This window comes from Nannospalax galili, unplaced genomic scaffold (assembly GCF_000622305.1).
Source record: "Nannospalax galili isolate Female #2095 unplaced genomic scaffold, S.galili_v1.0 scaffold271, whole genome shotgun sequence".
Classification (NCBI taxonomy): Eukaryota; Metazoa; Chordata; class Mammalia; order Rodentia; family Spalacidae; genus Nannospalax; species Nannospalax galili.
In genome coordinates this window covers 3,394,038-3,417,346 of record NW_008331789.1, presented here as the reverse complement: position 1 = coordinate 3,417,346, position 23,309 = coordinate 3,394,038, and the positions used below count along the sequence as shown (strand labels likewise).

At 42.3% G+C, this 23,309-nt stretch overlaps 1 protein-coding gene across 10 annotated transcripts in view; it reads right to left on the bottom strand.

Moving 5' to 3' along the window:
- Positions 1–18,793, bottom strand: part of Ldb2 (LIM domain binding 2) — a 375,355-nt gene extending 356,562 nt beyond the window's left edge. For 9 of the 10 annotated variants that reach the window (XM_008826869.3, XM_008826874.3, XM_008826877.3 and 6 more), the window contains exon 1: positions 18,337–18,716. In XM_008826869.3, the coding sequence (XP_008825091.1) occupies positions 18,337–18,468 (132 nt within the window). In that variant the 5' untranslated portion in view covers positions 18,469–18,716. Of the gene's footprint in view, positions 1–18,336 lie in introns of all 10 variants that reach the window. The other variant, XM_008826878.2, reaches the window with a different exon arrangement.
- Between the last annotated feature and the right edge of the window lie 4,516 nt (positions 18,794–23,309).

The window sequence follows — 23,309 nt, the reverse complement described above, 5'->3', positions numbered from 1 at the left end:
CTGGAACTCACCATGTAGACCAGGCTGGCCTTGAACTCACAGAGATCTGCCTGCCTCTGCCTCCTGAGTGCTGGGATTAAAGGCGTGCACTACCATGCCCAGCAACATTTTTTTTTAACTTTTACAAAAACTTTATTGAGAATTTCATGCATGCATATAAGGTGTTTTGATCAAATCCATGCCCACTCCCTCCCTCTAACACCTCCCATAGCTCCCCATCTCTTTTTTTCTTTTTCTTTTTTTTTCTTTTTTCTTTCTTTCTTTTTATGGGGCGTTTGGGTACTATAACATTCCCCCCTCTGAAGAGGGAACCGTAAAATCTTTTTAAGGATTAGATACAAGCTCCCAAATACTTTTGACATGTTGCTAACAGTCCCAAGGACATTTTGACTTTTAGCCAAGAAACTGGCTACATTTCTTTGGGATCTTTTTACCCTAACTGCCTAGCCACTTCCTACCTCCTATTCTTAACACTCCATCCTCTGAAGGGGTTACCCAAATTGCCAATAGGGAATAGGGATGTTATACTTTATAAATATGCATTAATTAGAATTAGCAACTGTTTTTCATCTTTCTCACGTGGTTGTAAGTTTCCTGTTAAAAAGGCCAATATCTGGGCTGGAGAGATGTCTCAGCAGTTAAGAACACTGACTGTTCTTGCAGAGGACCTGACTTCGAATCCCAGCACCCATATTTAACAACTGTCCATAACTCCAGTTCCAGGGGATCCAACAGCCTCTTCTGTCCTCCGCAGGCATTGCACGACACAGGTGCACTTACCTACATGCAGGCAATACACGCATACACATAAAATAAAAACAATAAATAAGATTTTTTTAAAAGGCCCATATCTTTTATGCAATGCTGCATGCTAAATGCCTGTTCCTGCTCAATGAACATGGACCAAAGGAAGGAGTGAGATTTTCACGGATCTGCTCAAGAACAGCAGTCGTTCCCTACTGTGCTGTCAGATCCAAACACCTTAGCAAACATTACAGGATCCGCAACCGCAGTTCCTATAATACCTGGGAAGGCAGAATTGACAGGGGAGGATGTGATGGATAATTTTTATATGCCAACTGGACTGAGCCTGAGGAAGTCCAGCTATCTGGCTAAAGGTTATTACTGGATGAGCCCAAGAAGCATTTTCCCTGAGATCAGCAAATGACTTGGAGACTAGGGGTCGGGGTTGGGGCATCAGTCAAGTCATGGAAGGCCTGAGTAGTTCCTAAGACAGAGGAAGACTGAATGAACTACCTGACTGTGTGAGCAGGGACAGTCACCTTCTGTGCTCAGACCCTCAGGGCCACAGTAGACTCTCCACCTTTAACTCCCCAGCTCAGCCTCCACTATCATGTGACCTAATACCTTATAAAACACTCTTCTGGGAAACACATCTCATTGGTCTCCCAGACTCTGACACTACAGAAGGGGCGGACAGGAAAGAGAGAGCCTCTCCAGAGAAACATGGAGCCAAATTTACATCCATGAAATCCAGTGATACGGAATCCTGTACATGCAAAAGTTTAGATGTGAGTGTCTTCCCCCAAATCCCATGCAGTAAAACCTTGATCTCCAGGTGATACTATCTGGAGATGGAGCCTTTAGGAGGTGGGGCCTACTGGGGGGTTCTCGGGTCATTGGGCATATGTCCTTGAAGGGAATTGTGGGACCCTGGCCCTTCCTCTCCCTCCTTTGCTTTCCAGGCATGAAGCCAGCATTTCACCACAAATCTAAATCCTTTAATCCCTACAGAACCATTTCCAGCCACCGCCATGATCCAGGACCCCAATTCCCTCGTGTATGTTCTAAATTCTAATGACAAAAGACAGTACCCTCCTTAAAATTCTTCAGATGTTCACTCAATAGTTAGTGCATGTCAATTAGATTTCTGGTCCTTTCAACTCTGGGTGATGAAATGAAATAAAAATAATCTATACAGTTGAACAGTAGGGATTTTCTGTACTGCAATGGATAGCTTGCCAAGGAGATAGGAGGAAGGAGCTGAAATCCAGAACATTCTGTGAAGCCACAGGGAGCTAGTGCTGGCCAGAAAGGACAGGAGACCAGACAGCTCTTCCTGCACACAGAAGGGCTGGTGGGTGACTCAGGAGAGCTTCACACAACTCACTTTGGTATCATCTATCTGTCTTCCCTGGAAGGTGGACATGGGCCCTGTTTGCGTGGAACTTACGCTGCATTCCCACCCAGTGTGTTTAAACACCAGGGCCTGTTGCTCCTCTGGTATTTATCATTCAGTCAAGAATATTCTATATTATCTTTTCTGCCCCACACATGGGTTCTGTGATAGTGACATGGTATGGTCCTTGAATTCAAGCAGTCTGCAGGGGTGTGATTTTCACAATGGATTTTCAGTGCAGCTGTGGTAGGCCCGAAGTGGAAGATGGGAGACACTGTGAAATATGAAACCTCTGCAGGCCTGGGTTTCTTCATCTGTGAGTGGAGCATGGTCCAGAGGGTCATGGAGTTGAGAAGTGAGGTTCTTCTCTGTAGCTGGGCATAGCCAGGATTGTGCTATAGTGTGGTTCTTGCTGAATGTAAAATCTTGAGCTAATGATAGGGTCTCTCTCAGCCTTAGTTTTATCGCCTGAAAAAGGGGGATGCTCAGAGGTGTGTGGCTCAGTGGAGTCAGGGATGCAGCAGCCCAGACAAGCAGCCAGCATTCAACAAATCATTCATCATTCCTATGCTTTACCTCAGCAAGACCCCTGCCTCAGTTCAATGGACTCCGAAAACCTTTGGACCATTGACTTCTTCCTGACATTCCCTCAGTGTTATCTAACTATATATCATGGCTGAGGGAGAAGGATTTGGCTTTTTTCTTTTCTTGACCCACTATGCAATAACCTGGAAATTTCATAAATTGCTATGAGCTGTGGTCAACGTCTTGGTAAGGATTAAATTTCTATCTATTCTAAGACGATTTCTCATGGTCAAGAAAATAAAAGTGGTTAATTTTGTGACATCTTAGCTTTGAAGTGGGCCTAGAGGAGCCCCCTTTTGACTCTCCCTTGCCCAAGGTTTAGATTACAATAGGTCAAGGCACCTGTCTGTAGTCCTTGCCGGGACACTGCTGCTCCCTACCTCTGTCTCCCTCTCTATGACTATTTAAGGAGCTTGATTCCTCAAAATATCACCACATATACAGCATCATCAAAAAGTGAATGGTGCCTTAGATCAAACATATACATATTTAGATCATAATTTATGACACAAGGAACTTCAGGTGGGCGTGTTTGTTGCATGTGGCTCAGTGCTGCCGTCCTTGCTGCTCTCAGCAACCCACTCTTGCCCATCACACTTGTGGCCCCTCATCATAGCTGGATGCCTAGCTGGTTGTCTTTCCGACTAGGCTGAGAGCATCCTGAGGGCAGGCCTTTCCTGTACGCCTCCATCCTTGAGCACATATTAAAGAAAATTCAGCAGCTATTGAGGAATGAATAAGCCTGTGTACTTCAATCCAGGACACTGCAGGGTGCCACTGTGAATGCTCCATCTTAAATGGTTTTAAAACCAAAGCCGTAATAAAACTAACAGCGGAGTTCTTTCTTCTCTGTCTTTCTCCTGCCTCCATAAAGAAAAAAAAAACCCACAGGAAATATAGAATTAGGAGTGGAAACCATTCCCCATCCATTCTTTCCTTACCTCCCCCATCCTCATTACATCGAAAGTATCTAGTATCCCTTCAAGGAAGTCCCCAGAGTATGGGTAATATTATAGCAGGTTGAGCTTCTTGTAAATACAACGGAGTGAATTAAGGTTGCCATTTCAGTTCCTAACTATAAATGTCTTGACATATTTTCCTTTCAGATAAACGCCTGGAAATATAATAAACTATATTTTAATGTTTATTTGTTTCAAATGCAGTATTTTTTCAACAGATAAATGCAAAGTTTTGTGTCCAGAAAAAAATGGGTTTAAATCACCCTCCCAGCAAGGAGTTACTAAACTAGTATACATAAATGATCATTTCAAAGCAGTTTAATGCACTAAGCCAACAGGCATTAACAGTCTTTCAGAATAACCTAACACCGTAAGTGCATTTTCTAGTTTGGGTTCAGATGAATTTTAACCTTTCTGAAAAATCTAAAGTCCAGAGCACCCCTGAACTCTGTGATTTCAGAACAGCGCGTTCGCACTGCCTTTTGGATGGCAGGAAAGCAGTCAGTGGGCCTTCCTCTAGGTGCCGGTTCTGAAACAACAGCGCACAATGCATTTCAAGGCAAAATGTGGTCTTCAGGCTCCAACCAGTGAAAAGCAAGCCAGTAGACACTATGACTCAGCAAGATGCTTCATCCAAGAAAGAGGGAGAAAAACAGGTAGAGGAAACTCCACGGGAATTCAAAAGCATGCCGTGGCCCTTGATATGTTTAATGTGGCAGATTCCTAACAGAAACCAACAGTCCACCTCACTGCAATCATGGGCTCCAGGGTGGAAAAAAACGTTACGGTTTCTATCTAGCCTAAGCAAGGGAGCTCAGAAGAGGAAACAGGCTCAGAAAAGGGAAAGGCTTCTCAAAGGCCATGAGCTTAACAACAGACACAGGCATAATGAGCAAAGTGATGGGCGTCTGGAATGGACAAGGAAGGCCAAGTGGGGAGGGAAACAGACACCACCTAGACCCTCCCCGAGCCTGGCCATCTGTCTAAACTGGGACATTTAACACTGGGAATGTGATCCTGTGAATGAGTCATTTTCACAATTTACCAACATGGAGACTGAGTCAGAGAACTCAAGCTATCTCTCTTAGATGTGGCAGAGCCCAGTACTTGCTATTTTCTCTTCTCCCTTGACTCAGTACCACACCACTGCAGGGTCATTAAACCAGACTGTGCTGACTACCAGCTGATGAAGTTTCACCAGAAGTCATGTCAAGTCCTCTTCGTTTACCCAAAGGTCCCAGTTCTGTTGGGAGAGGAAGAGGACATGACACAGAACTGGAGACCTCGGACCTGGTCTCCAAAATAGCTGCTGAAGGTTCCAGGCCCCTTAACTGGGGACCTCAATGATGTACACACACACACAAATGTATCACTTGGTAAATTATATAACCTTGGCTTACAGTAATTTTGCATCTTGAAAAATAACATGAATATCTACCCTTTGCTTCAGATACACAAGGTTAAAAATAGCTCAGCCAGCAAGTGTGTACAATTTTTCTTTTTATGTATCCCTCCATTTCCTGAATCCTTCCTCTAAGCAGACAAATGTGCTCCAAGACAGAGATCATTCCTTCTTCCACAAGGAACAAGAGTGATCTTGCATAAGGGCAGATCAAATGGTTTCACTCTGGACCCAAAACATTTCCATTAATTCCCTTTGTCCAACAGCAGAATCCAGTGCTAAGTGAATTTGTACTATATGACAGGGCTTGGCATAAGGTCCTAGAAATCTTATCTCCTTAGGTTTCCTAAAAAACCTTTTGGAGTGGAGACTACTGTTGTTCCCTTTTATACACAGAAAAATCAAGCTACAAGGAGGCTAAATCCTTGTGCCAGGGCTCTTGCTTGCACTAACCCTGCAGCAGTCCTTTTACAATCTCTAAAAGAACAACCACAGTCCTGGATGAGCATGCCAACACCTTCCCACTCTGGACCCCGCTTTCTACCCAGTATTATTTCCTACCACTGTCACCAATCCACTCTCAATGCACCCAAGCGCGCGCTCATGCACACACACACACACACACACACACACACACACACACACACACACTGCATACTTTGAACCCTAGCAATGCCTAAAGCCCCATCCTTCAAATGTAAAATCGCCTCTCAAGGTTCAGTATTTGCTCTTCCTTCTACCTAAATCAACCTTCCAAACATCCTTCCTCAATTGACAAATTCCCGTTCATCCTTCAAGAACTTCCTTCTTGATAATTACTGTATCCGTACTAAGCTCTTATAAGACAGGAATGCTCTCCTATCTATCTCTAGACCGGGCAGAGCACACACAGAAGATGGTCTGTATTGTATCTACTAAACAAGTAAGCCAATAACAGCACTATGCTAAACACTTGGTAAAAATTATCTCAGGCGATCTTCATAACCTAAAGGTATAGCTCTATCATTCCCCTTCACCCATAAGGACTACTCAGACACAGAGGAGTACATTAACTCACCTAAGGCTGTACAACCACTAAGTAAAGAAATTAATGTGTATGACTTCAGAAATTAAGCAGTTAATGCAAATGCTGGGCCACATGGATACAACTGACCATTTCCTTGTAATAGAAACACAGGGTGTGAGGTTTATTTATGGAATGCATATTACCTACGTTAAAAAACGGTGATAACTCAGAAACTAATTACAAAATGGTATGTGCCTTAACAACAACAACAACAAAAAGATGGCATGGGACAGAGTCAGTATCAATTGTTACAAAGAATGGGAGTGTGGATATGCTAGCACCTGACCCCAAGGATCCCTTCGATCCCATGAGAACGATAAAACAGCTGTATGCACCCCAAGACACAGGCCAATTTGGAGGCACCTTTTTTTTTTCCTTGAATGAAAAAGATGTCCTTTAAACAGTGCCATAAATTAACCTGCTACATCCTAACCTGCTGGTTCTAGAGCAACACTGATTCTGAACATTAATTCAAGCTCCCTCTTCCCAGTATGAATTGTGCAAAGTCTTTTGATTTTCAGACCTTTGTATGAGGCTGTCTGCTTCTTCACTCAGAAAGAATACAAAAGAAAGAAAAGCAAGAGGAAAAATAGGATCTGGCCTCAAAGAGGAGGGGATGTCCGTGAAAGGGACGGAATCTTGGGTTCAGGATTTCTGACTGGCACTGAATGCTTCTGGGAATCACAACAGTTACCACGTTGGTCGATGCCCTTAACCAGCATTCCTATACCTTGCTGGGGGAGAAGGGTGCTTGCTACCAATATCAAACTCGTGGAGTACAAACTATGGTGAAATGAGACCAAGCGATTTATGTATGTGTGTATGTGCAGGTGAGTGTGACTGTGTGATGATAATTATCAAATATAAACAGACGTGTGAATAATACAGAAAACTAGAATTACATTTTAAGAAGATTTAAGGACAAGGTGAAACGTTCATGATTTTAGTTAAAAGAGCTGGAATCGAAAGGATGCTCAGGGACCACAAGATGGCTCAGCAGATAAAGATGCTTGCTGCCAAATGATGCCCTGAGTTTGATCCACAGGAAGAACCCACATGGTGAAAGGAGAGAGCCAACTCCTGCAAGTTGTCCTCTGATCTTCACAGAGGGGTGTGTGTGTGTGTGTGTGTGTGTGTGTGTGTGTGTGTGTACCTGCACAAATAAATACATAAATATAATAAAAAATTAAAAAGGAAAGAATGCCCAATTCGTGCCTCAGGAAGGAATGATTTCTGTGTACGTATGGGCACATTAAATCCACTGACTAAAATGTTAACAGAAATTTTTGCATGGTAAAATTAAAGAGGATGCCTATTTACCATCTTACCATTGGTGTATGTTACAAATACTCTACACTGTACGAATGCTTTTAAAATCTACAGGTGCACATTTGAAAGCATATGTGACTTCATTTAAAATAAATTAGCAAATAAAAGCATCTTAAAAACATAATGACTTCAGCGATGCGTGTTTCAGCAATAACGGGATGCTACGGAGCAAGGCCATCTTCAAGCATTTAGAAAACAAAAAGGAAAAAGTGTTTGGAATGTACCAGACTGCTATGAGATCATAGTACACACTGGAAGTTAGTAAGAGGTTTAGTTTTGGCCAGTTTTATATTTTACAGTAGTGAAGGGGCTTGCAAAACCTGACGTCGCTTGTCACAGTCCAGGTAAGTCCTCCTTGGGTCTGGATTCTACACTTTGGAATTGAGAGCTTGAGTTGGACAGCCCTTATGTCCCCTCCTGCATTGAAATACCAGAATTCAGCCAACTCCGGAGAGGCAGGCTTCACCTAATCAGAGCCTTTCAAAAATAGGTATTATATGTGATCACTTCATTTCAGTCCTAAGTAAGAAATTTCAGCCAACTGCAGGTTAATCGTGGTTAAAATGATAAGGCCTAAGAAGGCGTGCTTTTCTGTGTATGCTGCCAAATGGTTGCCTGGTTTATTGGTTTAGCTTTTGCTTGTCTACACAGATTTTCAGTATCAAGATAAAATCCTCATGAGTCCTAAGAAGTGACCTACATTGGGAAGCAAAATTTCACAAACTCTGTACCATCGAGAGAGAGAGAGAGAGAGAGAGAGAGAGAGAGAATGTAATCTGCAAATAATTTAATATGTATTTTAATTATGCAATATATATATTTCCAGTAAGGTTGATAGCAGTTATTATTAACTCATTATTAACGTGGAACCCTAAATAAAAATCACAAGTACCTGGTCAAGAAAATGAAGTACTGGAAGATCTATGTCATTTAAAAACTTCTCTATAAAGTGATTAAAGAGGGTCTACGTTGAAATGAGGAGGACAGGTCAACACAACGCTCCATTAAAATGAAAGCAGAGATAGGTGACATGAATACACACGAATATGATCCCTCTGTCCAGAGAGAGACTGCACAGTACAGTTCAGCACATCCCTGGCTCACTGTGTGCATTTCCACTATGTGAAGGGCTAAGCTACAAGGTTTCAGGTTAGATCAAAGGAGAGCTGGGATCAGTCCAGAGACACAAGGGACCCAGCTCTCTTGGAGCAGCCAGTGCATGCTGCATGAAAAGTGCTCCTCTTTAGAAGAAATGGACAGTAAGTTAAGCAGAGCTATGTCTCCCAGTCCTCTCCTGGGGTCACTGCTTAGACATCCCCACCTCGGCAGCACTGAGTAGGAAAACGTCAAGGCTCAGTTGTCTCCACTGAGTTCTTACATGAAGCAAACCCTAACTGTAGCCTTTTCCCAGCAGGATGGAGTGCACTTGATCTCATAGACTGGTCAACATTTAATACTCAGCCACAGGTATTTCTAGAGAAAACTGTGACCATGGCTTGGGGGAGAGAGGGGCACCTCACCAAACCATGTCTCCTACATGACAGTTTATGATGACTGTGTCATCACTACTAACAGAATCACCACATGTGAAAAGAACACCAAGTTCACACACCCTAGGACATGTTATTTCAAATTTTGCTCATGAAGTTACAATATTCAAGTTCATGCTATGGAAAAATGTATTTTCACAACATTTTAGAATGTTGGGCAAAGTATCACATTACTTAAAACACTTAAGTTTCTGAACGTGCGGAGGACAAGGTATCGAACAGTCACCGTTTGTGTCTAGTGTTTCTTCTACAACATGCATTTTACAAGCAGTTGCCCTTTACAGTATACAGTCTAGTCTAAGAAAACTGAGACTCAGAAAAGTTAAAAAAATGTCCCTGAGATGTCACAACAAGTAGGAGGTTTCAGGCTAAATCTATCTCATTGTAAGTGATATTAAGTTGAGGCCTCTCTTCTCCAAAGGTGTAAAAAAAATCTGGTGGCAAAAAAAGTTATACACTTGTCTTAAACAGGAACTGAACAAATACATAAATGTTAAACAATCTGATTGGGACAAGTCTCTCTCTCTCTCTCTCTCTCTCTCACACACACACACACACACACACACATACACACACACATCATATAGTTAGCAAATACAACATTATTAAACACCACAGCATTATACACTGACATAATTTTCTGTGGTGCAAATCACCTAAAATAAGCTCATTGGTGGCCCTGGGAGAAATTGCCACAGATGCAAAGTGATCTAAGAAATATAAGGTACTATTATGATTTTTATCATAATTTATCTGTGTGGGCCTCAGGGAGAAAGAGAGGGAGAGGGAGAGGCAGAGGGAGAGGGAGGAAGTGGCCGGTATATCAAATGAGAAAACACCTTTAGGTTGTATTCAGAAGATTCCCAACAGTCAGTCCTCCCAAGCAAAACCTTCAGTCCCTTGTCTTTAGAGAGACAATCTTCCTTTCTCAGAGCATCTTGTCCTGCAGGCAGCAGTGTCTCCCTGGCTGTTAAACTCAGAGTCATCTCCAACAAGAAGTGCTGGCAGTTGTGAGTAAGATCAGGGGCAAATTCCTGTGTCACTCAGGATGATGGTAAAACAACTTAATTTCCATATTCAACATGCCATCCATGTGCTGTGGGGATGAGTTGGATAACTGCGAATAAGACAACCATATCCCTGTATTCAAGGCCTTCTTATTCCAAGAAGGACAAGCAAACACTGAGGACATAAAGAATCAGCCAGCGAACACCAGCCTGCATTGATTACTGTAAAGCCAATGAAGGTGATAAAAAGTGACGAGGAGTTCATTTCTGAGGAGGCTGAGGGAGGCCTCCTTGGGAAGGGGATGTTGATATAGATTATCAGAGAAGATATGGTCTGCTGAGACTTTTTCCCTTCGTTACCCTTTATTTAATTATGTGTGTGTGTGTGTGTGTGTGTGTGTGTGTGTGTGTGTGTATTTGAGATATCAAATTGAGCACCTGCAAAGAAAGCCAGCATCTTGGCAAATTCTAATTCAGATTATGTCTCTTATTATTGATAAGAGTTGCAAGAAGCCACTGACCTAGTCCCCAATTGACAGTAAAGACTGAGTTGTGAAGCTCATCATCCGGGCACATTAATGGCTCTGAGTAGTCCCCCTGACCATGGGAAGAAAGGGAGAGACCGGCTGTGAAGGTAAAGTGAACTCTTCGGAGCCTGTCCTGAGTGGAAGGGGTGCTTGAGGAGGGGAGAGTTTTGTGGTCTGATCTATGCATCAAAAATATCTGGGCTGTTTATAGAGAAGGGATTGTAAGGTGGAGTGGGAGCTGGGAGCATAGGCCATTGACTCTAGAAAAGGGAGGAGGAGGAGGAGGAGGAGGAAGAGGAGGAGGAGGAATCATAATGTCACCAAGACAAGGAAGGGTCCTCTTCAGAGTAGTCTACTAAGTCTTCAGTGCTATGACTATTCTTTTTTTAAAATATTTTATTTATTATTTTATGTGTATGAGTATATTTCCTACATGTATGTAAGTGCACCTGTGTTGTACAATGGCCGTGGAGGTAAGAAGAGGGTGCCAGATCCCCTGGAACTGGAGTTACAGGTGGTTGTTAGCCACCATGTGGGTGTGAGGAATCGAACCCGGGTCATCTATAAGAGCAGCCAGTGCTCTTAACTGCTGAGCCATTTCTCCAGCTCATGCCTACTCTTTTTAATGGGAAGACTGAAACATCAAAGGAGCCTGATGAAATGCGTGGCTGATGTAAGCACAGGCTATGACTATAGAATCCCAACAGGGTGTGGGCCACTGGAATGAGGCTTTTACTGTATGCTCCTGGAAAGAGCTGTCAACTGGGCAGTCAGAAGTTCCAGCTGCTAGGGACTCAGATTCCAGGGTGCTCTGGAGGGGACTTGATCTTTCCCTCTCTGGACATGGCTTCCTTATCTCTTAAGGGAGAAGCAGTATGCATGCATCCCAGACTTAGCAGTGGATGAAAGAAGGAGATCCATCTTATCTCCAATCACTGCCAAGCATCTACCATAAAGGCAGTGGCCTCAAAGGTAGGCAGCATGGTCTGCAAGCATTGGAAGGGAGCATCTTCTCCCACAGAGAACGTCTCCATAGACAGGCTGTAGACATACTGGATGCATCTTGTTGTTTTTGTCTCCTATTCTTAACTGATTATCTGCAAAGGAAGCCCATGCTGCACCAAGTTCTAATTCCAATTTAATCTCCTAATACTTACATTGGCTCCCATGGCAAAGGGAAACTATCAAAAAACAGAATCAGTGTTTTACTGATCCTGCTACTCTTTAAAATCCAGAGCCAGGACTGGTAGAGCATTCCCTGTAATCCCAGCACTCAGGAGGTCAAGATAGGAAAACTGCTCTAAGTTGGAGGTCACCCTGGGTTTCACAGGGAGTAGCAGGATACCCAGGGCTTCAGAGTGAGACACTGTTTCAAAAAACAGAATAAAAACCAAACCAAACCAACAAACCCACACAATACCAACACCGACATTAACAGAGTCAACCACTGGATAGAAACCAAGATGTATTTTAAGTAAAAAAATAAAACTTTCAGGTGGTGATACATAATAGTCTGCAATTTCAGAGACCCTTCTGAATTTAAATGAATTTACCGAGTATTCTTCATGGGGTATGTGACTTAGGATCTTTCCTGTCTTTTTGTTAATAACCCAAGTTATTCCCGTCCTTTCCAATGGTTTCTTTTGAAGTTAAATTAGGCATGTGAGAGACAGCTGGTAGAATGATTTTACAATCATACATGTCGTATGTGCTGGGGTCCACCCCGAGCCACCTCAGTCAACCAATCCTGGGATAAAATGAACACATTCACATTTTAAAAGTTTTTATGGATGAAACAAGAATCCTGGCAGTGTCTTATTTCAAGAGACGCTATAACGTGGAGGCGCAACTCCCAAAGTTGAATGGCCTTCACATGGGTCTCCTACAACAATTGATTGAACATTTTTGCTTCTAGTTTTCTCGTTAGAAAAAATGCAACAGTTAGTAGTACCTATCTCACCAAAGACTGTCCCCATTAAACGCTCCATAGATGCTAGTTTCAAGCATCCCATGTGTCTTTCAGGAAGCTGTACACTTTCTCTGCTCATCCACACCCATGATGCATTGCACGAATCCATCATGGCACCCCACTGCAGCAGCTGGTCTCCTAGTCTCCCTCAACTACCAAATCACAAGCATCCCAAGAACAGAAAATGTCTTAATCACCTCTCTATTTCCAGAGCCTAATATTATCACTGCCTGAAGTACTGGAATTCTTGAAAAAAATACGTTTTAAGTATTAAGATTTGCCTGTGTTCTGATGGTTGCTGCCAGAATTTACATCGAAAGAAAAAAATGGCTCTTGCCTTAAGTAGATGAAAAAGAGAAAAAGAACAACAGCAACAAAAATGTCAGCTGCAGTACAACAGAGGAGTGTGGTAGTGGACAGCAATTGAATGTTTTCTAATGCTGTGTGTTTTGATACCTTAGGAAGAGACTGTATTTTAATCACTTATTATTTTGAAGCCCACCAACTCAATCTGCATTAAAATGTTTATGAATCTAATTCTTAGCTATTTATAAAATGGAATGTTTCCAGTTGCTTGCTTTATGTTTTGTTGGCTTTTTTGGAAAAGGGATGCTCTGTGTTCCTCCAAAAATGACTTAATGGGGACAGTTACAATAAAAAGAGATTCATGGAGGTGTTGTTCTCCATACAATTTAAATTAATTTCTTTCTGAAACCCAAATAAAGTAAATGTTCAAAAAACTGTATCATGTTTAAATCCTACATCATGTCTGGGCATTGATTTTTAGCTGGTAAGAATCTGTGCTGAATGGAAGCTGAAAGATTTTTTTTTTTTTTTTTAATTCTTCTCAGCTTCCTACAAGTAGTTAGTTTGCAGCAATTTTTAATTAAAAACAGTTTCCATAGTAAGAAAATGGGGTGTGGGGGCAAGAAGACCTCAGGAAAGTAAAATCTGCTCACTAGTCCTACAGTTTGCTTTTCTGAGGCTATGAAGACGGCCTGAAAAACAAGGCGTTTGGAAGTTCTCATTTTTAAACCTGCACTGTTGGTTTCATTTAACATTTTCAAAATAGCTGCTTTCCTAATACCAGCCCCTCCCCCAACCCTCACCAACCTCCTTCAAAAAACTTGGGAAGTCCTCGTTTTTGAACAGTGAGAAATCTTTATAGGATACAGATCAGGATATTCCCAAATTTTCTTTCTAAATTTCTAGGGGGAAGGAAAGGGATCTCTCAACTTATTACAAAGCATTTTATTTTTTCCACCTACCCAAAATACCTAATCTCATTTTAACTAGATTCAACCCGAAGCATCAAGGATAGGGAGCTCTTTCATGAATAAACATGATGCTACAACGTGAAACCCTGTGACCAAGTATATAAAAATGTAGCTGAAATCAAAGAGGACAGAGCCCCCGACTCCCCTCCCAGTTCCTCCCCTGGGAGTTTTAGAGTTAAGCTGATGAGGGGTGAGAAACAGCAGATTTGAATTTCAAGGTCTTCAAACATTTTTAAGTGTTCATATTAAATACTATAGAACTAAACACTGTAATTCTAATAAAATCCTTGTGTGAACTGCTTCCGAGTATAATCATAGTTTTCTCTTTTGGAATAGGATGTGTAATGTTGGTAAAAGAAAAAACCAGAAACAACTTCAAAACATAAGGGTACTCACAGGCTCCTGGCATTCTATGGGATTTTATTACAATCAGAGAAGTGCCAAGATGAAAAAAATCCAGAGACTTAAAGACATCTTCTTTGGAATGAAGACATTTTGGGTCATTTGCATGAGGGAACAAGATATAGAAAACTTAATCACAAAGAAGTTTGTAAGTCTACTTGATGAACTGACATAAATTCTACAATAATCCAACATTAGCTAAATCTCTTCCCTTAAGATGGTGATCACTGTGACGTCCTTGGATAACATATCTTTTTTTTCATCTCATGGTGCAGACCTCAGGAAATAACAAAAAATTATATGCACATTTTGTCTTTGTTGAAGCTTTTCATACAATAAATTCTGAATTCTTTAGAAATATTTTATGTACTATCTAACCATATTCTGTGTGCCATGATAAACTGTATAACTGTACGGCTGAATTCTCCCAAAATACATTTGGCACAGTGAGGCCATTCAAATAAATGAATTTTGGGAGACAGGGGGTCGATTTGTGATCACATACCCAGTGGAAAACGTAACCCTTTCTCTGTCAAGCAACAGTGATAGAAAGCGTAAAGTTTCTCTCCATTTCATTTTAAAGTAGGGTAGGAGCAGAGGATCCAACACAACCAGCTAAGTCTCTAGTGTTGCAAAGAGGTTTTGTTTCCCAGAATACACAGCAGCATTTAAAACATAATCATGTATCTGTTGCTTACTTTTTGATGTGTTCATTCTCCTTTCTAAAGAGACTAAGTCCCATCTCTTAGACTCTTTGCCATAAAGATTAGGAAGCTAAGTGACCTTGTGATAAAATAAATGTAGAGGGTATAAGGTAAGAGGGGACTGAGACGCAGAAACCCAAAGTACCCTTAGTTCCTCATGAGGTACCAGCGCCCCCAACAAAAACCTTGAGTTGTCCTTGTCATTTCAATGGGAAGGTTCAGGAGTTCTCTCTCCCCTTTTTACCTCCTGGAGGCCCAAATTTGCTAGTCGGCAAATGCTAACTGAGGGCCTGACAGAATCCATGCTTGCACATTTTCTCCAGGAACAACCAATTCTTTCACTACCATTTGCAGCTTTGAACTAACTGCAACCTGCAAAGTATAATGTCTGTGCTCTCTAATCTGTTTCTTTATACTTTTTCATATTAAGACAAAGAATTTTAAAATTTCAAATTCAAGGGAGATTGTGAGCAATTTGCAGAGGAGGAAATCCCGACTCCATACCCATTACTTAGTAAGTGATAGAAAAAAGTTAGATACGGGACTAATTCCTAACCCAACACTTTCTAAACCAATAGTACCTAGTGTTGGCAAGACTTTTATCTAATTGGAAGAAATGTCAATGGGAGAATGCTATAGGGGTCAGTCACTGAAGGCCAGTGAGCAGCATCATGGTTCTGTGCTCATTTATTTCCATTAATTAAAAAAAGAGGTCTCAAGGAAATGCCTACAAACTTGATTACAGTTTCTTCATCAAAACTGATTTGTTATAATTTGTTCCTAGTTAAGTGTATGTTCCAAAAAGAATACAAAGTTAAGAGTATTACCCAATGTGTGTTTATCAGAGTTAATAAAAATAATACTATACTATGTACTATAAACCTGAGAAGCCAAAAAAAAGGTGAGGAAGAGAAGATCCAAATGGGTCCCATACTCTCTAAGCTCTAAAAGTGATCATTTGGCAGTCTACTTAGTTGTTTTGTGAATAAGCTGGTAATTCTTACAGAATATCTTTAATATCTTTTTATTTTATTATAACCAATTCTTATTCAGGATGGAGAAGAGCTTTATCATAAATGACTACCATTGCTAAAGCTACCTGAAACTTTTTTATGCAAAGTTATTTCTTTTGCATAAAACTTTGCAAAGTTATCAAAATTCAATATCTAATGTAAATAAATATATTAGAAGCAATGAATGATACTGTCTTTTTCACATTCTATGAAAACAAATTTATGGTGCTGAGACATGTGTCAAGATAATTATTTAGATAATTACTGTAAAAAGATATAATAAAGGGGTACATATGTGGTGGTTAGTTCCAGGACACACTGAAAAATAGTTGTCTGGCAGAATTAAAGACTCTAACATTTGTCAAACCAAGCTTTCCTTTCCTGGTTCTTTAGCTATGTAGTAGCTGCTTCTAGTCAGAGCAAAATCTTTCAAAGTCATAGCCTATAATCTAAAAGTTAGGAGTTCCTGAGTTTGGCTCTCACAAAAGATTAATGTGTCATTTTGGAAAAGATAGAACTAATGGGTCGCTTTCCAAATGTCTCAAACATGAAACGAAAGTGGAGGACTGACTGCACCTCTTATGGGATATTGTATGGGGGCCAGGGTGGGGAGATCGCCCAGCTCAAAGCTAGCAGCCCAGGGCTCTGGAAGGGCCCAGAGGCACCCAGAAGCCAAGGCCTGCTGCAAGGCTCCTCCCAGCAGTAAAGGAAGACACCCTGCTGAAGGCCTCCACAACCTTCTAACATGTAAGCTGGATACAGGTTATTTTTAAATCCTGTTACTATTCAAGAATTAAGCCATAATGGCCTCTGGTGTCTTTTGTAAAAACTAGTCATACTTTGAAAGAGTTTTTCTTTTTTTCAAAGTTGCATTGCAATTACTGGGTGCCTGAACTTTAAGATATTTCCTATCCTTCCAGTTCTGAAAGCAGGCTCAGGCAGGGACTGAAGATTCCAACACACTGTTATAAAGCTTCAAACTATTACACACACAACACAACACAACACACACACACACACACACACACACACACACACATATCTTGCTGACTGCCAAAAACTCACCACCCTAAACACAAGAGACAACATTTATATGTAAGATACTGGCTTCTGGAGATGGCCACAGGGCCAGCAATTATAGTTAACATCCATGGTACATTAACATATAAAGAAAACAGCAGGGATAAAGACAGCCCAGCTTTTAGAAAAACACAAGCCCTTGTCCAGCAGTTAGCCAATCAGAAAGCAGGTCACATCTTGTTAGCTGTATTCAATACATTAAATGTGGAATTCCCTATGGCTTCGTTGACAATTCAAGCAAGTGTGTTTTATTTTATCATACAAACTAATCAAATCCTTTCTCAAAATTAAAAGTCAATCTTCGATCTAAATAGCTACCAAAGCCATTCCCCAAAACTCTCACTGGCACGAATCCTCTGGGTATTTGTACTTTTGCAGAGAAAACTCAAATCCCAGAGATTTCTACTTCCTAAAGTGACTTTGGTACATCTATAGTAAAAACAAAAAGCCACAACTTACAGGCAAGTAAGCAACCCAGCAGCATGTAGTGCCAGTCAGCCAGCCCAGAGGAAAAAGTCAACTGGCATTAAATATTTAAATTGCAGGAGAGGAGTCTGAAGTTATGTGTTTGGAAAGTTCTAAAAGTCCTGGAGTTGCTCACTGCCTGAGAGGCTCAGTCTCCCTCTCAGGCAGGAGATCACCAATGCACAAAACTATTGCTGACTGGAATGCTGAGCCAGCTCCTGTCCCAAGGTAGAGTTGGGAGGTACATCATCTGTGAGAGGGGACCCTGTTGGAACCCTCCTATCTCCAACAACTGGTTTCTGAATTTAACACAGAAATACCGCAAACACGTTTCCCTCCAGGGCTAGCTCTGAAAAGTAGGCAGGGCCACTCTCTTGTCCCCTTTACCTCAATTTTAGTCACTTTACAAAGTAAGTGCAGGTCAAATTTGTACTATATATGCATATCTTATATCATGTATGCACACACACATATTACCAATGCAAAGGATCACAAAATCTCTTGCAACTGTTATCTCAATAAACAGGACCGCCTCCGAGCCTGCAGACACCAGAGTTCTGGAAAAGCTGCTTGTCTGAGGACCCTGCAAGCGAACCAAGTGCTGGGTAGCCAGTTTCAAGATTCCAAGATTCCGGCAGAAACTGTCCCCTACTCCGAGAGTTGCTGTCCTGAAAACGCGGCATTCAAACTCCTGGATTCATCCTGCGCTTATTTCTTACATACATGGTAGTAGCTAATGGGACACTTCCCATAAAATTTAACCAGAAACCCCAGGAAAAGGCCACGCAGTGTTTTGGGTTTTTTTTTTTTTTTTTTTTTTTTTTTTTAGCCACAAACAGAAGCCAAGGCTGAAGTGCTTACCTCCGTGCGAGACTGCAGTCTCTTGTTCATCTCATAGATTCGGTACTCTGGCTGTACCATGTATGGTGTATGTCTCCTATAAAATGGGCCGAAAGGAGAAGAATAGAAGGGGTCATGTGGTGTGCTGGACATCTTGCCTGCTTGTCGAAAATCAAGCTAAACAGAGTATCAGTAACGTCCATGCAGAGCACATGGGCTGCGTTCTTCACAGTACAAAGTAGACGCACGAACACACGCTCACACACACACAGAGGCAGGCAGGCAGGCAAGCTGAACACACTGGTGGGAAGTGCTGTGGGAGCCCTCTATAGCGAGAGAGGAGAGGGAGCGAGGGAGCGAGGAGGGAGGGAGAGAGGGAGGGAGGGAGCGCGGGAGAGGAGGGAGCGCCGGAGCTCAGAGAGGGAGAGAGCGGAGGTTGGAGGTTGGTAGGGAGGAAGGGGGGGAGAAGGGGAGAGAGAGAGAGGAGAGAGGAGAGAGAGGAGAGAGGAGAGAGGAGAGGAGAGGAGAGGAGAGAGAGAGCGAGAGAGAGAGAGAGAGAGAGAGAGAGAGAGAGAGAGAAGCTGGATAGCTGGAGGCACCACTGCTTGTTTTTAAAGAAGCAGTTGGTGGAGAGGTCATTTCCTGTAGACTAGTTCGAAAATATAATTCTCTTCATAGCCTGACAAGAGGTCTATGGCTGGATTTTAATTTTTTTTTTCTCCAACCAAGACCCTGCACAGTCTGATTGCTAAGCTTGTTAGCATAGAGGTGGTTCACCCACTGCCTGAGCCTTTCGCCCCTGACAGCCACACTGTTGTAATATCCGAAATGTGATGACTACCAAACACAGAACACTGACTGGCACTCTGGTGCCTCTGAATTTGACCTGGTGATTCACGCTCCTCCAAGGAAGAGTCCTCTGGGTTCTCACTTCCCTTCAGAGTTTTGGCTGTACCTGTGGTCCTTCTAAGAGCCTGCAGAGTCTTAGCATTCCCCTCCCCCATCCTTACAAATCACCTCTCTGCCCAGCCCCCTCTCTCTCCTCCCAAGGCCTCAGTCAAGCCCTTTAAAGGTGGTTTTAGGGGACCTCGGTTCAATTACTTACACAATTTCAGGTAAAATCAACCACTATGACCTGCATGTGAGGCCGTCTAAAATCTGTCCACAAGGCAATAGACATTTATTTCTAGGAGGGGAGAGAAAAAAAATCCCAAAAACAGACCTCCCAGTAAGACAGGAAAAGCAAAAGAGAAAAAGTCCCACAAAAAAATAAGCATGGAAAATTCAGTTGAGTAAGAAATTGCAGATAATTGGATGGATTGTCCCCCAAGCAGCATGCCCAACTCTGACAGAGACAAGGTCTTGCTTTTCAAAAATGGCCAAGTCTATATATCTTTTCCTAATTGTGGTATATTAAGTGGAAGAAAACCCAAACTGCCTATGGAGTGGGGGTGGAGTGGATCACCAAAGAGAAAGAAGGGATCTGCAAGATAATGAAATTGTTTTGGATCCAGTGATAACGAAACATGTGACACTTAAACAAAGCCCAGCCACAGAAAATATAAATGCATTCATCTAACAAGGTCAGTGGTATTAAGAAAAAAAGAAGTCGAGGACCACCGAAAAACAAGATGAATGCAAGACTTGAATGCAAATGTATGCAAATGAGACATTTCTTCTTTTTTAATAAGCCGATTAATTAACTTTCTGCCCCAATTATGGCTTGGGGTATCTCCCAGTCACTAGCCAACAGGGGCTAGGTATTGCTAAATCTGCAATTGACTTTGAAGAATACTCAGAGGCAAAAATGTCCCCCAAATCATGGCTTGATCAGTCTTTTTCCCACAATTGCAAGAAATGCTTGCAGAGTTCACTTCAAACTTCCAACAGCACAGCCCAGCACAGTCATGCTGTTTGCCAGGATGGGATTAGGAAAGGCATTACACTAGGCTGCTTGGAACTTGTGCTAGGAGACCCCAAAGCAGGCCAGCATGCTGGGTTTCAGGTTTCATTACAAATCCAAAAGCTGGACCAAATTTGCTGCAAGGTTTGTCAAAACACACAACCTTCTAAAGACGAGATTTCAAACAAAATTGGTGTGATTTATGTTTTAGTATGGACCGCCATTGCAAAACCTAACGAAGTGTTCCTGTGCTTAAATTCTCCAAGTAAGACATTCCGAGAGCTTAGTGCCTGCCTGTTTATGTGGATGTTTCAGTGCAAAAGTCAAAGTTAACTCCTAGGCAGGCGTGTGCAGCCCAATACTGATCAAATGTGCGCTGCTCAAAACTCCACCCAGAGGGGGAGCACTGTTCTGATTCAGGAGAGCTTTGTTCTGGGTTGTTCTTCAAACCTCTCCAACTTATCACTAGAAATATTTGCTGCTCACACCTAAGGATTCCACACTCTGAAACTCTGAAACTCTGAGCTCTCTGAAACTTCCTAATGCTTGGTCTACATCCATGATTCCATATCCCCGTTGCTTCAAGAGGCTCCAAACCGGTCTCCTCTTCACAAATTCACAGCTGTCTTCTCACTTATGATCCATCCTTTTTCTAATCAAATGTTGATACTGGAAAGATGAAGGTGACCATGTCCTATGTGTTCCCCTTTAGCATCTTGTTGTTGAAAGTAGAATGTCCAAGTGCTTCCTATTCAAATTACACAGTGCTAGGGAAGGTCCGTGTGCATGTTCTCCCCCCCGCCAACTCTGTGTGTGTGTGTGTGTGTGTGTGTGTGTGTTTCTTTCATACACATTTTTATTTTTTTGTTTGTCATGGATATAGTGCATGTTCTCCCCCCCGCCAACTCTGTGTGTGTGTGTGTGTGTGTGTGTGTGTGTTTCTTTCCCATACACATTTATTTCCTTGTTTGTCATGAAGTTATTTATTTTCTGTACAGTATCTTTCCAAGGATATAATCCATCTCTCTTCATGCACAACCACATAGATGCTTCTGCACCTTTACTTACAAATGCCTAATCGTTATCCCATTCAATTAAATAATCTCCTCCCACATAAACCTTTTTAAAATTTTCTTTATTATGTGCTGGGGGATGCATGGGGAGATGAGATGACAACTTTGTGGAACTGGTTCTCTTCCTGCACCTTTACATGGATTCCAGAGACCAAATCCACTTGAGTACCTTTACCTGAGGAGCAATCTCACTGGCCCCTTCCATAAAGCTTTTATAATTCTTCATTATTCTGAATGGGTAGGGATGCTGCCAAATTCCGCCTGCCTTGTTTGCTTGAGTAAACCTCTTTACCTCAGTCATGTCCTCTGCTAAATGAAGACAGGGATGGTACATAGTCCATAGGGTTGGAAAATCAGGAAACATGAAGTATTAGAACTCTCGCATCTAAGTGTTCAAGCAATGTTCTGATTATTGGGTTCCTGGTTTTTGCTTAGGGGCTAGGGAACACTGGCAGGCCAAAGCCCCCACTACAGAAAACCTACCCTATCAAGTGACTGTGAGGGAGGGAGCTCACCATTTGGGAACATCATTTCAAGTTGTAGTGCATGCTCTGATGGAAATAAAGAGATTCAAAAACCTCTTCTCCCCTTTGGGTCAGCTGTGTCTCAAACATTTGAGGACTTCCACATAAAGCTAACACTTGCTGCCATTTGTTAAGTTCTAACTATGATTGAGCTCTGTGCTGAAAACTATAAACGATTATTCTTAATCTCACAAAAATCTATGGGATTGATTTGATTACTATGCCCACTTTATAGATATGGAAATTGAGACTGCAGGAGGCTAAGAAAGTTCTTCAAGGTCATGCAGTGAGTAGGTGTTGGGGAGACAAGATTCACATATCATTTGCCTGACAGTTGGGTCCTCAGTACTTTCCTGCTTGGAACACATAGCCCCTGACGGCTTCCTCACCCTTGGTCCCCAGTGGCCAGTGTGAGTACTTTAAGGCGGATGGACTAATGAAGTGGGGAAGAAGCAGAGGATAAAGAGAATCTTCACCTGCATGGTATTCTTCACCCTGCAGGGTCTCAGAACTCCACCGGCCCCCCCTCCCCACTCCAGATCCTTCTGAGGCCATGCCAAGCTGCTCCTACCGTTGCCCACAATCTCTATCACCTGCTGGATCCTGACTCCTTCACTTCCTGATTGGCTTGTCTGTCTTCCTTCCTTGCTTCTTGAAGGACCAGTTTTGACTGGACTCCTTCTAGGCCAGAAATGAACAAGAGCAAGTGCTCATTGAGAACTTGAAATTAATATTTTTGAGAAAATAGGAAAATTCAACACAGCAATGTCTGTATGCATCAAAGCATGAGCCAGCAGAGCCCCACGTGACAGTTCTGTCACCCCCACAGATTGGGCTGTGCTAATTTACACGTGATTTTGCATTATGAGAATTGAATAGGTACCAAAGATCTCCCCCACAGATGTTGGAGGTGCCCGAAGCAGTCAACCTAGCCTTTCAGCTCAGAACCTCAGCTAATCCACTCGCTTAAGCTACTCCACAGAGTGCTTGCTTTCCCTTCCATTAAAATACTTCCTTCCAGTTTGAAAAGTAAAAGATTTCACCAAGCACAATTATGATCTTTGTCTTTCCTTGGGTCCCCAGTCCCCCTTTGGCTCCACTCCTGACTTGAGGCTTCATAGCAACAGGGTATGACAGATATTGCCCATCGACACTCCCTAGCGTCCACCCCACCATGGTCTTCACCACCCAAGGCCCCGATTTCCCCTTTGTGTAGTGGTCCCTTTTTCCTTCTCTGCTCACTGACACCCTTTCCAGTCATGTCTACCCAGCTCTGTTTGCTTCAGAAAGCTCCTTCTCTGGCCTCTCTTCAGAGTTCACTCTGTGCACTTCCTTCTGGGTTTGTGTGCCTTGCATACATTCTGCCTTTCGGTCCGGGTCCCCATGTATTTGGTTGATAGGTGTATTCAAGGAGCAGCTCTGCTGGAAGTGGAAGGCCTAGGAAGAAGGACCTTCCTTTCAAGTGACCAGCAGACATGCAAGTAAATGATTTGC